Source organism: Bufo bufo, chromosome 3 (assembly GCF_905171765.1).
Source record: "Bufo bufo chromosome 3, aBufBuf1.1, whole genome shotgun sequence".
Lineage (NCBI taxonomy): Eukaryota > Metazoa > Chordata > Amphibia > Anura > Bufonidae > Bufo > Bufo bufo.
The window spans coordinates 624,604,432-624,621,502 of NC_053391.1; the positions used below are offsets into that span (position 1 = coordinate 624,604,432).

A 17,071-nucleotide genomic window follows, 5' to 3' on the forward strand; every position below is an offset into this window, starting at 1 on the left:
TAAACAACAGTAAGGTTATAAAGAGCGAAGAACAAAAAGCATGAACTATTGCGGTTATGTGAAGCAATTAAACATTGGTGGAGGTTTTCTGAATCTGTGGCACAGATTTACTAACCCTGTAGATGGAATAAGCTTAAATCGGTGGTCTAGACCTGCACCAAATTAATCACAGGGGCTCCGGCTGGATGATACATGTGCTGCAGGGACAGACACTTTTCTCTGACTTGGTTGGCTTACTAGAAGAAAGAATTTTACTCCAGAATTGTCGCACAATTTGGTCAAAAAATGTCTCCCATATTAGGCCTTGCCCTGTGAAGCTCCACCCCCTACCCACTAAACCCTGCACTATTTTCGTGCAAGTTGGAAACAAACCTTAGTGGCCCCGTATTGCCCCACTAGGATTTTTTCTTTTTTTTCCAATGTGCACAAATAAAGTGAAAAAACCCTAGTCTCCCCACTTTTAGACAGATTTACATTAGTCACATTAGTAAATCTGGGCCTTTACGTTTAACCCCCAAAAAAAAAAAAAAAGAATGTAATGCAGTTTTTTTTTAATGTATTTATGCATTTTACGCAATGTACTCATGTATGTGGCACCCCTCTCATTTATTTATTTTTTGAAAGAGAAGTTTAGGGTTCACGCGGCACAGATGCGCGGCATAGGGTACTTTCACACTAGCATTTTTCTTTTCTGGCACTGAGTTCCGTCACAGGGGCTCTATACCGGAAAAGAACTGATCAGTTTCATCCCCCTGCATTCTGAATGGAGAGAAATCCGTTCAGGATGCATCAGGATGTCTTCAGTTTAGTCACTGAACGGCGTTTTGGAAGGAGGAAATACCACAGCATGCTGCAGTATTATCTCCGTCCAAAATTCCGGATCAGTTGCCGGAATGCCGGATCTGGCATTAATTTACATTGAAATGTATTAGTGTCCGATCCGGCATTACCGCATCCGGATCAGTCTACAAATGCTGTCCGTTTGAATGCAGATTGCCGGATCGGCGACGGAACTGCTCGCCATATCACTCTGCCGCAAGTGTGAAAGTAGCCATAAACAGTGCAGATCTGAAGCTGTGAGCGGCATGTTTTTGGCAGCGTTTCCATGTACAAAAATGTTACTTATTAAAAGTCCTTCACCATTGACTTCAATGAGGAACGCAGCAAAAATCCACTTCAAAGACGCAACATGCTACTCATGAAGCAGACTGGAAATCAGCAGCAGAAACCCCCCCCCCCCCCCCCCCCCATCACCATGTGCACATAGTAGCGTTTTTAAGAAGCTGCTGTTGGCGTTTCCGTTGAGGATTGCGCAGAATCTGTGGCAGAACGTACCCTAATATTGCATATGGTAGCCCAGTTAAGAGAGCATTTGCTTATTTTAGGAATATTTTTGTCAAGTCTATGAAAATAATTGTATCCATGGCACTTAAGCTTAGAAGTGTATTTTTAGGTCAATTATTACCTACTTCTTAGAAATTCGCATTCCCTTCCCTGTTGACTGCCATTGTAAAACTGCGGCTCCCACCGTTAACATGAATTTCCTGCCTCGCGACATAGAAGAGGAATATAAATTGCATGTAACCTTTTAATTCCACTGGGGCCTGCCATCTAATTTTTGGAGCTTCCCCCCTGGCGTTGAAGAAGTTAAAAGAGAGGGGGGTAGGTTTCCTATGAAATAAGAGCACGGTTTTGATGTGTTTTACTTTTTATTGCTCCAATATGTGCAGGAGACTAGCAGGATACCACAGCCATTCCGTCTGGTCTTTATCAAGGTTTGTCTACAGTTTACTCCCCATGATTTCCCCAATGCGCCCACCAGAAGTCCTTCTCACAAATGGAATCAATTGGGAAGCAAGCACAGAAAGTTAAATTATAATGCTTTGTTTGCTTGGATTAATTTAGAAAAAGAAACTTTAAAATTGGTCTAATTTGTGGAGACTGCACTTGCCTTCCTGCTTCCAATGTGGAGAGAGGCATTGCAAAAGGCTCATCGATAAAGGCGGCATCCAGGCATACAACCATTTTTATCTCCAGGTGGTAAAGGGTCGAATAAAAGATGGAGATGAAGAATAATGGATAAAGGAGATGTAGGGCCTAAAAAGAATGTTATGCTATATCTTACAAATATTTGTTAGTTGTGGTATGTTGTATCTTAAAAATTTGGCATACATAATAATTTGCATGAATAGGCTGACCTAGTGAATTATTAGAGAGATATCAAAAAAATGCACACCTTCCCACCCAAGTGAGTTCAAACTGTCCGATGCCAGCAGAATATTGGGCCCATACACCATACTCTCCAGGCGCTGTACTGGCCCGGGTCCAGAAGACTCTCTCCACACCAGTGTCAGAACGGCTAGGGGAGATGCACCTCGCTACAGTACAAAGCTAAAACACCCTTTTTCCATAAAACAATTGTTTCTTAAAATGTTTTCCAAAATATATATATATTTTTTTTTTTTTACAAGGACACTCTCCTGACATTATTTTGGGTGAACTGTAAATTTTAAAAGGAGCCCCCTGACTCTCTCAGAACCAGTGCATCTACTGAGAACTGACAGGCCTTGTTCCCCAAAGCAACCAGAGCACAGTTTTCATTTTACAAGATCACTGTTAGAAATGGAAGCTGAGCTGTGACTGGTTAGTATAGGCAACAGATCCATTAATCTGTCCCTTGTATTTCAAAAGTATTCGGGTATGTCCGTGTAAATTCAGCAGAAAGAATCAGCCACTCAACCCTGAATCTGCTGCAAAATGCGTATTCGTTAAAGAGCAAGTGGCAGTTATCATGTAGAGAAAGTTAACACAAGGCACTTACTATTGTATTTAGATTTTTCATATTGCTTCCTTTGCTGGCTTCATTCATTTTTCTATCACATTATACACTGTTCGTTTCCACCCTGCAATCCATTAGTGGTGGTCTTGCTTGTACACTATACACTATTTTCTATAGTACGGCCACCTCTGCTGGATTGCAGGGTGGTCGTAACCATGGAAACGAGCAGTGTATAATGTGATGGAAAAATGAATCAAGCCAGCAAAGGAGGCAACATGTACAATCACTATACATTAGTAAGTGCCTATTAACTATCTCTAGATAATAAATGCTATTTGCTGAAGTGAGACAAACCCTTTAAGTGCGGATTTTGCATTGGCTATGCCACAGATTTCACACTATGCATTCCAAAGGGTGAAATCTGCAATGAAATTCCGCAACGTACAGTAAATGGACATGCTGCGGATTTAAAATCCGTTCTGCAGGTCAAGTGCTGTGCGAATTCTTTCAGCAGCAGGTGGATAACATTAGGTAGAATCGCATCCATTTTGCTGCTACTGTAAATAGGCTGCTGATTTTCAGAGTGTATCTGATCTGTGTGAACGTTCCTCTTAGTAGACGTTCACATGGCAGTTTATGCCGCCAAAAATCCGTCAGTGTCCGCCTCCCATTGTTTTCAACAGGAGGCAGCGCTGCAGCTTGTGTGCTGCCCCCCTTCATGGCATGGTGTCTGGACGGATGCCCCGTGGAGCTGCAGTGGGTAACACAGCAGGTTTTGACAGCATTAAAATCCACTGTGTGAACATACCTGTAGGGCTGTGATGGTTAACCTCCGGCACTCCAGCTGTGGTAAAACTACAACTCCCAAAATGCACACTTGCTTGGCTGTTCTTAGAACTCCATAGAAATGAATGGAGCATGCTGGGAGTCGTAGTTTCACACAGCTGGAGTGCTGGAGGTTAGCCATCACTTAGGGTAAATTGTCAGTGTTGTATCGGAAGTGACCACAGTTACTGTCCCTGTGGCACACTGCTGGGAACACACTCGGGTTATTTATTAGTGCAGCGTGTGCCATTATCAGTGGAAGCTTTTCTAGTTACAAGACTTTTATACCTAAATTGAAAATCCTATAAAAGATAAATGAGGAGAAAAGAAAGAAACTAAGCGAAGCCTGAGTGAATTTAATGAGATGCTAAACCCAACCAAACAGGCAGTTTACCATTGTTTCCAGCCCTGTTAGCGCACCGCCATCTAAAATGCAAGCAGTGCAAATTGTGTGCTTACTCCGCCACTCCAGTCACTTCATTTTCATATGTCTCACTTACAAAAAGACATTAGTTAGAAAATCAGCTCAGGCCGCAGATGTGCACAACTAATAGCGGAAATACTTATTGCCTACTCAAGTAAAACTTGAAATTTAAAATGCTTTCATGATTTGTGCGGTAACGTTTCACATATTTTACCATCACGAGCACAGTATATACTGTATAAGGATGCATTTACATGACCATATGTATTTTGCGGTTCTCAAAATACGGATCGTCAAAATATAGATGACATTGACGTTCTAGTTTTTTTAAGGACCCATTGTAACAATCCCTATTCTTATCCGCAAAACGGACAAGAATAGGACATGTTTTGCGTGGCTGCGAAACGGACATATAGATGTGGACAGGACACGTTGTGTTGTCCTTTTATTTTTATGCAGACACATTGAAATAAATGGGTCCGCATGCGATCTGCAAAAAATGCGGTCCTGTGAAGACACCCTTACACTATCTATAACTGCAAGTGACAGATTTGGAGACTAAGTTTTCAACCTTATGGTATGGCTCATCCTGACCCTATAATTTTCTATGTGAGTGGTCTCCAACCTGTTAGGGCCCTTTTCACACGAGTGAGTTTTCCGCGCGGGTGCAATGCGTGACGTGAACGCACAGCACCCGCACTGAATCCTGACCAATTCATTTCAATGGGTCTGTGTACATGAGCGTTTTTTTTTTTTCACGCATCAGTTCTGCGTTGCGTGAAAAACGCAGCATGTTCTATATTCTGCATCTTTCACGCAGCCCTGGCCCCATAGAAGTGAATGGAGCTTCAGTGAAAAATGCATTGCATCCGGAAGCAAGTATGGAGGCAATGCGTTTTTCACTGATGGTTGCTAGGAGATGTTGTTTGTAAACCTTCAGTTTTTTATCACACGTGTGAAAAACGCATCAAAACGCATTGCACCCGAGCAGAAAAAACTGAATAACTGCAATCGCAGACAAAACTGACTGAACTTGCTTGCAAATTGGTGCGAGTTTCACTGAACGCACCCTGAACGCATCCGGACCTAATCTGTCACGCTCGTGTCAAAGGGGCCTTTATTTGCCCTCACACCTGGTAGATCTTTCCACTTTTTTACAAAGTTGCAGATTTTTTGGGTGTGAATTATGGTGTGGATTTTCCTATATGAGAATCTCTCCATTCAATACAATAGAAAATTCATTCGGCAGGGGAAAACGCTGTGGAAAATTCCTCAATAAAATCAGAGCGGAATTTTTGCTGCATTTTCCACTGTAGAATAAATTTTTCATTAAATTGAGAGATTCTCAACACATTAATATGCTGGAGAATGTAAATTCCGCAGCGAAACAACTCAGGGTAGACAATTTTCAGCCTCGGAGGATAACATAGGGCAAGTCTTGATATTGCATATTTTCTTGCGGAAAGTTCCACCATGTGTAAAAACACCCCTATAAAACTAAAAGCATGCTGGTGGTGCTGGGAGTTGTGGTTTTGCAGGCCCAGACCCCCAATGCACCCAAGCTCCACTGCTATAATGCTGAAGCCCCTCCTTCCCTTTGTTGATCAGCTCTCACCTGGCCCTGTAATCTTGCGCCTGCGCCTTGTGTTACAACCTTGGCACAGGTGCAGGCATGACATTACAGGGACCAGACGAGTCACTGTGAGCAGGCTCGGTGGCCTAAACATGCTACCATGGCTTGGCTGCAGCATCTCCAGATTTATCTCCCATTGAGAAAATCTGGGGTGTAATTGGTTGGCAATTGCAAAGGGAGCTGCCAGTAGAGGATCTTGATTATTTGTGTACCCAAGTGCATCCAGCGTGGCAGAAAGTTCTTCAGACCACCATTAGTAACCTCACTGATAGCATGCCAAAGTGTGTAAGTACGTGGATTTCTGCGCATGGCGCTCACACTCCATACTGAATAAATCGAGATGTTTTGAATATTTTGTTTACATTTTTGATTATATTGCATATCATTAACATGTCACTCAATTCGGTGATTTCAATAATTCCTTCTTGGTGTTGCAATTTCAATATATAATAGCTGATTACATACAATTCTGATGGAATCACAAGAAATCAAACCACCTCCTCCAGTTTAGACACAAAGATGGGAAAGCTTTATCGGAATTAATAGTTCTTGCTTGCAGCATAAATAATTCAGTTCTTCGCGGGATATTTATTAAAGTTTTCTGCCACTATTGTGGTGTAAAAGTCGCAATTTATGGCACACAGCATAATTTGTGACTTTTTAAGCTTCTCACCACTTTTCTGAAGTGTTGAGAAATGGGGCGGGGCTTAATAGAGGAGGTGGAGCCTATAGCAGCCTGCTGGATTTACTATACTTTGCGTCGTAAGTTATAGCTGAAGTCTGCGCTGGCCCCTGGCTGGTGTAGATTTGCGTTTCTGCTCCACGGAGTGGAAGAGATGCACCTAATTTATTAATAGGGACCATCTTAATAAATCGCCCTCTAAATCTTTTAAATGTTCCATGCTGACTACAAGCTCTCTAACTCAATTTAACAATATTTTTTCCAATGCTGAAACCACCACTTATAATTATGCATGAGGGAATGCAGGTCCTTGTTAGTAATAGAGACCATTGACCACCAAACTACAGGGAAGGGGGGCTGCCTCTGTTATTGTAACCTCACCAAAAAGCAACAAAAATCTGTAAGTAATATCTATCTACAGAACCTCCTACAGCATCCATACTCAGATAGATAGATAGATACTATCTATCTAACAGTATCTAATATCTATTGATTATCTAATATCTATCCATCTATCTAATACCTATCCCTCTAATATTTATCTAATATCTATCCATCTATTACCTATCCATCTAATATTTATCTAATATCTATCCATCTAATATTTATCGAATACCTATCCATCTAAAATCTATCTAAGGGCTCATGCACACGACCGCTGGATTTTTGCAGTCCACAAATTGCGGATCCCTGCCGCATGCATTCCGCATTTTGCGGAATGTAACTGCCCTTAATAGAACAGTCCTATCCTTGTCTGTAATGCAGACAATAATACATGATCTTTTTTTTTGAGGAACGGCCATGCGGACATGCAATGCACATGGAGTTATTTCATTTTTTTTGCAGCTGAATTGAAGTGAATGTTTCCGCATACAGGCCACAAAAAAACATAAGTTCGTGTGCATGAGTCCTAATACCTACACATCTTATATCTGTCTATCCATCTAATATCTATCTATCCATCCATCTAATGGGGTGTTCACCGGCAGGGGAATAAACTGGGTCCAACACCCCATTCACTGAGTGCTGCCTCATTTTTCTGATTTATATCTAATATCTATGTAATATATCTCTCTCTCTCATATATATATATATATATATATATATATATATATATATATATATATATTTTTTTTTTTTTTTTTCGATGACAGGGTGAAGACCCCAAAACTTTATTCCCAGCAACGTTTCGGCCTACTCAATGAGGCCTTTGTCAAGCTTGACAAAGGCCTCATTGAGTAAACCGAAACGTTGCTGGGAATAAAGTTTTGGGGTCTTCACCCTGTCACCGAAACCTGGGAGTGCTGCCGACCTCTGTGAGGAATTGCACCCAGTACACACGGTCTAACTGTGCTGCTGCGGTATTTGTGATATTATATATATATATATATGTATATATATATATATATATATATATATATATCTTTCTACCTCACTTTCTATCTCTACCTTTCTTTCTATTATCTATTTTGCTAATGTGACTGACAACATTCCTGATTAGAATATTAAGCTGTCAATTAAAAAAATCATGTATTTAGCTAAAATGAAAAGCAGACGGCCTGACCCACTGACAAATTACATGAAGAATAAGTGTTTTATGTTGCAATATATCTTCCTTTCTAGACATAATAAGATAGGAGCTTAGGGAAGGGACTGGTATTCGCAATAAAAAATAAACGACACTTCTTCATAAATCACAGGTTACGGCTTATCCCGATGGCAGATTTCCTCACTCCTGAAGTTAACTCTGACTTGCAGAAATATTGAATTTCATGGAGCATAAGAACAGAAAGCATGATGACTCTTGGATATATTTTTGCTTTACTTTAATAGACAGTAAGGCTGCAGCACCCACGTTTCCCAAGAACTGGGATGTTTATAACCGACCTCGATTAGGTTACTAAGAACGTCAGCTGATACGACTGCAAGTGTGCCCATTTTCCCTGCTACACAAGAATCCCGTCTAGACAATTCTGTATGATGCACTTTCTGAAGCCAAAATTAGGAGTGGATCATAAAAGTAGAGAAAGTATTAATGTCAAATACTACTCTATTTTTTTCTTTAATTCTTTAATAAAAAACCTTGAAAATATGGCAGCAGCCTAAATTTTACGGTCCCAATAGGTTTCCAAAAAGTATTGGTAAAGGTAAAATGTATCAGCCTACACCTGAGATATTTTAGCTCATATGATTGCCTAAACTAACATACTAGCACACAGAGGATTGCCTAAGCTAACATACTGGCTCACAGAGGATTGCCTAAGCTAACATACTAGCTCACAGAGGATTGCCTAAACTAACATACTAGCTCACAGAGGATTGTCTTAGCTAACATACTAGCTCACAGAGGATTGCCTAAGCTGACATACTAGCTCACAGAGGATTGCCTAAGCTGACATACTAGCTCACAGAGGATTGCCTAAGCTGACATACTAGCTCACAGAGGATTGCCTAAGCTGACATACTAGCTCACAGAGGATTGCCTAAGCTAACAGACTAGCTCACAGAGGATTGCCTAAGCTGACATACTAGCTCACAGAGGATTGCCTAAGCTAACATACTAGCTCACAGAGGATTGCCTAAGCTGACATACTAGCTCACAGAGGATTGCCTAAGCTAACATACTAGCTCACAGAGGATTGCCTAAGCTGACATACTAGCTCACAGAGGATTGCCTAAACTAACAGACTAGCTCACAGAGGATTGCCTAAGCTAACAGACTAGCTCACAGAGGATTGCCTAAGCTGACATACTAGCTCATAGAGGATTGCCTAAACTGACATACTAGCTCACAGAGGATTGCCTAAGCTGACATACTAGCTCACAGAGGATTGCCTAAGCTAACAGACTAGCTCACAGAGGATTGCCTAAGCTAACATACTAGCTCACAGAGGATTGCCTAAGCTGACATACTAGCTCACAGAGGATTGCCTAAGCTAACATACTAGCTCATAGAGGATTGCCTAAGCTAACATACTAGCTCATAGAGGATTGCCTAAGCTGACAGACTAGCTCATAGAGGATTGCCTAAGCTGACAGACTAGCTCATAGAGGATTGCCTAAGCTGACAGACTAGCTCATAGAGGATTGCCTAAGCTAACAGACTAGCTCACAGAGGATTGCCTAAACTAACAGACTAGCTCACATTGTAGTAAATCTCCAGTAAGGATTTTTCATATTTTGGATGTAAACAAGCATGTTCCTGTTCACTTACAGCACACAGAGATCTTGAGAACGATGAGGAATTGAAATACAAAGTATTATATTACATTTTTAAAAATTGCTGAACTTTTCCTTATACAATAATCAAATTCTCCAGATATACACAACTGTATGTCCATAATCTGTGTAGATCACCGTAGCCTGCTCTTGTATTGTCTACAACCAAACTACTTTTGGCTGAACAAGGTGCATGCCTGGAGATGTCGGAGCACCGTGACCATGAGGAATCTAGCATGGTACTTGTCCATATAAAATAGAACTTTACTCAGTAGTGTTCCTAAAAACAGACTAACTGCGGTCACATTTCAAGTAAAACTGACCCTTATTCCTAGCATACGCTTGAAGAAGCATACAAAATTAAAAGGGGTTTTCCAGAAATTACATATTGATGGCCATTCCTCAGGACAGGTCTTTAATATCAGATCGGTGGGGGGCTGATTCCTGGGACCCCCACCAATCATCTGCACAAAGAGGCTGTGGTGCTCTGTAAGCGCTTAGGCCTCTTCCATGTGATGTCACATTCATTAGTTACATGGCCTAGGTGCAGAGCAACCCCATTCAAGTGATAAATTCACGCCCATGGTGTTTGTAGAAGAAGAATCAACAGAAGGGCTGCATGAACTACACAATGAAATACGTCTCTACTTCCATATTGGGTATCCGTGATGACACATTACAATACATGTGGGAAAACTCACAGATCTAAGTCCAACACCAATATAGTACAGGGACAAAGATATCAAAACTAAACAATTAACAGTCATGAATGATATCCTGTCTCAGATTTTTAATTTTGGGTTGCTGGGATATCAAGGAAAATATCGAATATGCCTCCCTGTCTATTATTACATTACATTACATATTAACTATTTCTATTCAACTGAAGGTGAATCCAAAAAGGTCCCCTAAAAAAGAAATCTTGTGTGGACTTTCTTTAGAGCGAAGACATATGTGAATGCACTACATAGGACTTCTTAGTTAAAGGGGTTATCCAGTAATGGATATGATGATCTATCCTCAGGATAAGTCGTCATTATCAGATCAGTGGGGGTTCGAGTCCTGGCATCCCCACCGATAATCTGTTAAAGGGAGCTCTAGCGAGCGATGCCTGCTCTCAGCACCTCACCAAGCAGAGTGCTGCACATAGTATGGCAGCTATGCTTGGTATTGCAGCTCAGCCCCATTCACTTCTATGTGGCTGAGCTACAATTGGGCCATGTGACCGATATATGGCAACGTAAAATGGCCTAGGAAGAGACCGCAGCGATTACTGGACGCCCAGCCTCTTCTAACAGCTGATCAGCGGTGGTCCTGAGAATAGGTCATGGATATTAATTGGGTATGTTTAATAAAAACTATCTATCGTTTTAAAAAAAATATACAAAAATTACCGGATAAACACTTTTTACAACCTAGAGACTACATGGAGAAAAATAACTAGGGTTTCTACAATGTTTTCTGACTTGCCCGAAAAGGGCTTGGGGCTTAGTGGAAAGATAAGGCTTCATGAGAAGCAGGCGTGGTCTAAGATGTGATATTTTGCGCCCAAGTTCAGCCAATAGCTGGTATGGAATTAGACAAAAATGTCTATCTCTGCACCACATTTCTCATCGAGTCTGAGCCCCTGTGATAAATCCGGTGCCGGTCTAGACAGCGGCTATAATATAGTTTTAATCTAGCTTTAGTAAATCTGCCCATCTATCTCCAAGTTTATTAAAGCCACTCTAACCTGCCTGAAGTATTTCAGTTTCTATAAATGCGGCCTTAAGAAATGTAAAGCATGTCCATATGCAGAAGTAACTACACTCACAGGTTAATGGTACCACGCACAAGATTCGATCATACATATATGATATAAACTATAATACAACCTTTGTGGTCTACAGTATGTAACTGGTTGTAAGATATGCCAGCTCCAGGACAAGGGCTGGGTAAACTATAATTTAAAAAATGCATACAGTGTGTAACTTTTTAATTGTTTATTAGCATTTATTAAAGGCTATGGACTCCTTTGGGGCAATACTTTTTCTATGATTGCATTTGGTCCAAAAATCATTTTTCAATTGGTCTTTATTATAAATTTTCAGCAGTTTTTGTGATACATGCGGTTAGAAATCAGTCTATTTGCATACTGTCACTCCTGCTGAAGGCTCACGTGTAGCCTTATGTCTCATCTCCTGACCTTATAAACACTCAGATTAATAAGAGTGTAGCTATAATGAGTGTTAGGAGATCAGAGATAATGCTTCACATGAACAGTCAGCTGATGGAACTCAGGGACAGTCTTAAAATAAAATTAACATTTTTCAACCACGTGTATCACAAAAACTGCTATTTTTTTTAAAATAAAAACCATTTGAAAATAAAAAAAGAAGTATTTTATGCCCAAAATAAGTAAAATACATTCATTAACAATATCAACTGGAAGGTGTCTGTAGTCTTTAAATAATTATTGTATTTAAGAAAATAGAAATGCACAATATAAAACATATAAAATATTAAAAGAATAATACAAAGACTTGGTATGTGTTTTTCATACCTTCTATCAACAGCTCCTGTCCATGACTTCCCAGCAATGTCCGGGAGAGGAATGGGGCAAAGTCCACAAAGATCTCACGCAGAAGAGGAGCCACCTTTTCGAGAGCTCTCTCTAATTTGGCAGTGATGCTGTGAGTCGGGCACAAAGGAACAATATACAGTTAAATAAATAAAAAAACACCAATACATATAGTCAATGATATACTATACTGGTATAAGTACAATCAAGTTATTTATCAAGGATTTATAAAGAAAGGACCTGGGCAGATGAGTGTACATCTATTATATGCATGACTAAACTGGTGATTGTAGACTAGGACGGAGCAATCTGAAGACTCTGTATGGGATCCTGTAAATGATTAATTATCCAGTGCCTACATATGTCATTGCGCTGTAAATATAGGAGGAACACACGTGCAAATTTCATTTTAATTACACTACAAGCTGTTAACAGTAGTCGACACAGACGTAAACAAGCATACGGCAATGTTGCTCTCAGTCTACGGCTGGTAACAAACAATTTTAAAATACACATACAAGTATAAAAGCTGCAGATTTACGTCCCTCTGTTCTGAAGTTTATATCACACAGGCGATTATAGGGAGGGAAGTGTTTCTTCCCAGAAATTCTCCTGCTCGCTAGCGGAGGAGACCGCTGCTTTTACATCCAGCGATCTCCTTCTCAGTATGGGGAGGAGAGATCACTAATGCCATCACTCATCCCCATACTGAATCAGTTTGCCGGCAGCAGATCATGATTAGATACCACGATCTGTCACCGGCAAACGATGATTTTTAAACTTGTTGAAAGATTCCAATTGCTCGTTCATCGGGTAATCGGTGGCACTATTAAAGTGAAAACATTTTTTACGTGTATGTATAAAACCTATGATAAATACCTCATGCTTTCTGCAGTGTCCTCAGGCATGGGAGCCACAGTCTGCACTGCTGGTAGGTTTTTGCTGGTAGCACCATTTACAAAACTGGATGATGAAGATGAGGAGGATGAAGCTGAATCCACAGCGCCTGTTTCACAGAGAAAAACTCAACATGTGAAACATACAGACATAATATTATCAAGTGGCAGCAGAAAAGCTCCATGAAGAGACCATACCCTAGACAAAGATGATCGTATATCTACTCTGAGAATTGGCAAATTCTAGGTTAGACTGATAGGGAATAGCATACTTTACTATTTAAAGGGGTTGTCCAGGAACTTGATATTGATAAGCTATCCTCAGGATAGGTCATCAATATCAGATTGGAGGAGGTCTGATTCCTGTGACCCCTGCCCATCACCTGTCGGAAGAGGTCGTAGCGCTCCATGAGTACTTAGGCCTCTTCATAGGCCAGTGATGTCACTGTACATCGGCCATGTGGCCTAGGAGCAGTTCAGTCGCATTCAAGTGAATGGTGCCGAGCCGCAATACCAAGCACAGCTGCTATAAATTGTACGGTGCCATGCTCTGTAAGCTGTGAGGAAGCCATGGCACTCACTGGAGCACTGGGCCTCTTCAAACAGCTGATTGGAGGTAATGCTGGGAGCCGAACACCGACGATCTCATACTAATGACCTACTGAAGATAAGCCATCAATATTAAACTTCATGGATAGCCCCTTAAAAGCACTTCACACACAAAGCCAAGTTTGTACTGAAGGGCTGCTACAGAACACTTATCTAGTGACCTCCTTATCTTTTCAGCTACAGATCCATCGATTCTCCTCTTCTGTCATCCAAGATGGCTGCACCACTTCTCAGACTATCTGATGCACACTGTGAAACAGTAGTCCAAGACTACTGCTCTTGGATTGGCCAGAACTGTTCATGTGAGCAGTGCTGGTCAATCCGATGGCAGTAGGAAGTGTCTTGGACTACTTTGCACAGTATGCATCAGGTAGTCTGAGAAGTGGTGGTTCCATCTTATATGATGGAAATCGGCAGATCTGCAGATAAAAAGAGGTCATGTAAGTGTTCTGATCCTTGCCCAGTTAATGTGATTTTTTTCTTGAAATAGAGGGTCGCTTTAATGGTGCTTATGAAATACTAATAAAAATAATTTTAATATGGCTAAAATTGATGGCGATGGTCTTTCCCCGTCTTTCAAAATAATAGTTCTGCAGATGACCCTTCACAAACAGTAGAGTCGATCTCAACTTTTTGGACTCCATATTTATATGGCTTAGATGGAAAATCATTTTCCTGGCTTTTTGTGACGTTTAACAGCTGTTTTTTTTATTATACTATTTAAAAAATGTCGAATTTATGCATTTGGCCTCCCAATGACAGATACCATAGATTTTGCATTATTCTTTCATTCGGGTTCTGTTACTTTACTATAGGCTGCTGTAAACATCTTTGTGGTCTAAAGTTGAAGGAGTTTTTCACTCCCACAGCTGCCAGGAATGGCATCCCAGAGTATTTTTGCCAATAGCGTACTACGAAAGGCTGGTGTGGGGTTGTGCACTGGAGAGAATTTATTTTGTTATAAGTGTCCTCTGATAAGATGATTACGGGATTTTCCACTGCTTGAACCTTTACCAGCTCAGCGATGTACAGAGTACTCATTTTATGAATGGGCAGCAGTGCAGGGAGTATGGGCAGGAGGGCACATTGCTGCTCCTGCCCGTGCTCACCAGACAATTACTAACTCCTGGCATAGCACATGGGTACTCTGTGCCCATGTACTATGTCAGGATTAGCTGAGTGGAGTGGGCTCCTGCTTCTGCCTGCTCTGCTAAGCTAAGAAAGCTGTCATACAGTTCTCTTGCTTAGCGGAACAGGCAGAAGCAGGAGACGCTCCGTTCAGGTAATCCTGACATAGTACATGGGTACAGAGTACCCATGTGCTATGCCAGGAGTTAGTAATTGTCCGAGGAGCACAGGCAGGAGCAGCAATGTGCCCTCCTGCCCGTATTCCCTACGCTGCTGCTGCCCATTCATAAAATGAGTACTCCGTACATCGCTGAGCTGTCAGCGGTGTACGGAGATCTGAGTTTTAAGCGCACACTGAATGGTGCACTTTAGGAATGTAAAAGTATAGTAAAAATAGAAAATTAATAAAGTATATTAGAAAAAATGTTTTTAGGGGATTAGGGACGACATATTAAAAAATTATTATAAAAGTTTAGTTACTCTTTAAACTTCAGTGCCACCACGAAGGAAAGATGGCATTACACCACTCCCACTGAAATCCATGGGCTTTAAAGGGAACCTGTCATCAACTTTATGCTGACCTCACTGAGGGCAGCATAAAGTAGTGACAGAAATGCTGATGTCAGCGGTGTGTCAATTCATGAGCTGAAAGTCAGTGGTTGCCGAGAACCAGTCTCAAAATCATCGCAGCACAGGCCTGGAAAAGAGTCAAATCTACCCGAGAAGAGTCCTGGTTATTCCTAATCTCCTGCTCTCTCACCATCTGCTGATGATTGGCAGTTCTCTCCTAGACTGACAGGCTTCTACCTAGTTTTCTCCCTTTCTATCATCAGCAGTTATGCTGCCATTAGTATGGGCAGCACAAAGTTGATGACAGGTTCCCTTTAATGCATGGACATTCAAGGTCCATTAAAAAAAATTCAGTGGCCCGGTGACTATTGGATGTTCTTAAGAAACTCATTAAAGGCTCAGAAAAATATCTTTAATCTCCTGGGCCTGCAAAATCTCACGGACCCCCAACTACAATACTGATGTCTTACTATGTGGCAGAAATTCTATTTAGAACTGCCTATAGCTACGTCTTATGAGGAGAAAACTGTCTTTAGGCTGCCTAAGAGGCTGTTAAAGGGGGTTTTCTAGGACTTCGATATTGATGGCCGGTCCTCAAGATGGGTAAATATCAGATCGGTGGGGATCAGATAACATGCACCAGCAATAATCAGCTGTAGGACAGTATAAAGAGGATGGAAGGCTGTGTAGCGGCCCTGCTGGCATGCTGCAGGCCAGCATCCATTCACTTGAATGGGAGATGAGCTGTGGTACCCCAACATGGTGTCCACACAGTGGTCAGAGCCTTCTTCAGACGACTCCATCCACTGTATAGTTTCCAACAGCTGATCCATGTGGGTGCTGAGTGATGCACCCACAAATCTGAGGAAAGGTCATCAATATCTAAGTCCTGGAAAGCCCCTTTAATGTTTGCTGTACAACATATGAATAGGTCTTTTCCAATGATCACTAGCTGAGCCACAAGATGGACGCATTCAGAGACTAGCAGTGGTGTTAGGGGTTCTTCAATACAGTCTAAGGTGAGGACAATAGTGCAGAACAGAGCTGCCCTGGACATGAAAGCATATCATATTATAGCAGAACACAGCAGCACATGTCATATGGCGTCATACAGGACACATGGAGTATGTGAACAGCAGGCGGCAGCACAGGACATAACAGGACAAGACAGGACATCGTAGAGCAGCACAGAATGACGCTAGTCACACAGCTAATTTCTTAGGGAAAAAGTGGTCTGGTTGCAGCCATTCAGAGGTTGGTTTCCATTCTCTAGAAAACAAATACAATTTGAAACAAGGATTCTGATTGGTTGCTGCACTTCCTCCGAAATAGGCGAAATGCATATCCTTACACCTGTCAATATACCACAGGTAATATTTCATGAAAGTAAACTATGACTGGAGTCTATTCAAGCACATTCACATGCAAGCTACACGACGGTGCCTCAGGGTACAAGACTTACATTACCAACACCACATTATTGATGGAAGATGAAATGGGGGAACAAATACCTGTTGTATTGATCATACTTTTGGGTGTTGCTCCAGTAGCAGCGAATATATTTGGTGTTGTGCTGGGGGTGAGACTACCGCTGGCAGTACCCACTGTGTTCACAGCTAAACTGCCAGGTGGGGGCTTCTTCACCGGGACCACTACACTTCTGTGAGGGGCAGAGCACAGAGAGAACACACATGACCACGTGTAGGATATTCAACACTGTGTACATTTCATACCAGAAGACAATTT

The 17,071-nt window shown here is 41.4% G+C and overlaps 1 protein-coding gene across 10 annotated transcripts in view; it reads right to left on the reverse strand.

Moving 5' to 3' along the window:
* NBEA (neurobeachin) overlaps positions 1-17,071 on the reverse strand; it is a 630,876-nt gene that overhangs the window by 300,512 nt on the left and 313,293 nt on the right. For all 10 annotated transcript variants that reach the window (XM_040426128.1, XM_040426125.1, XM_040426127.1 and 7 more), the window contains 3 exons: positions 16,837-16,985; positions 13,002-13,128; positions 12,105-12,232 (listed from right to left, as the gene is read on the reverse strand). In XM_040426128.1, coding sequence (XP_040282062.1) covers positions 12,105-12,232; positions 13,002-13,128; positions 16,837-16,985 — 404 coding nt within the window. The remainder of the gene's footprint in view (positions 1-12,104; positions 12,233-13,001; positions 13,129-16,836; positions 16,986-17,071) is intronic.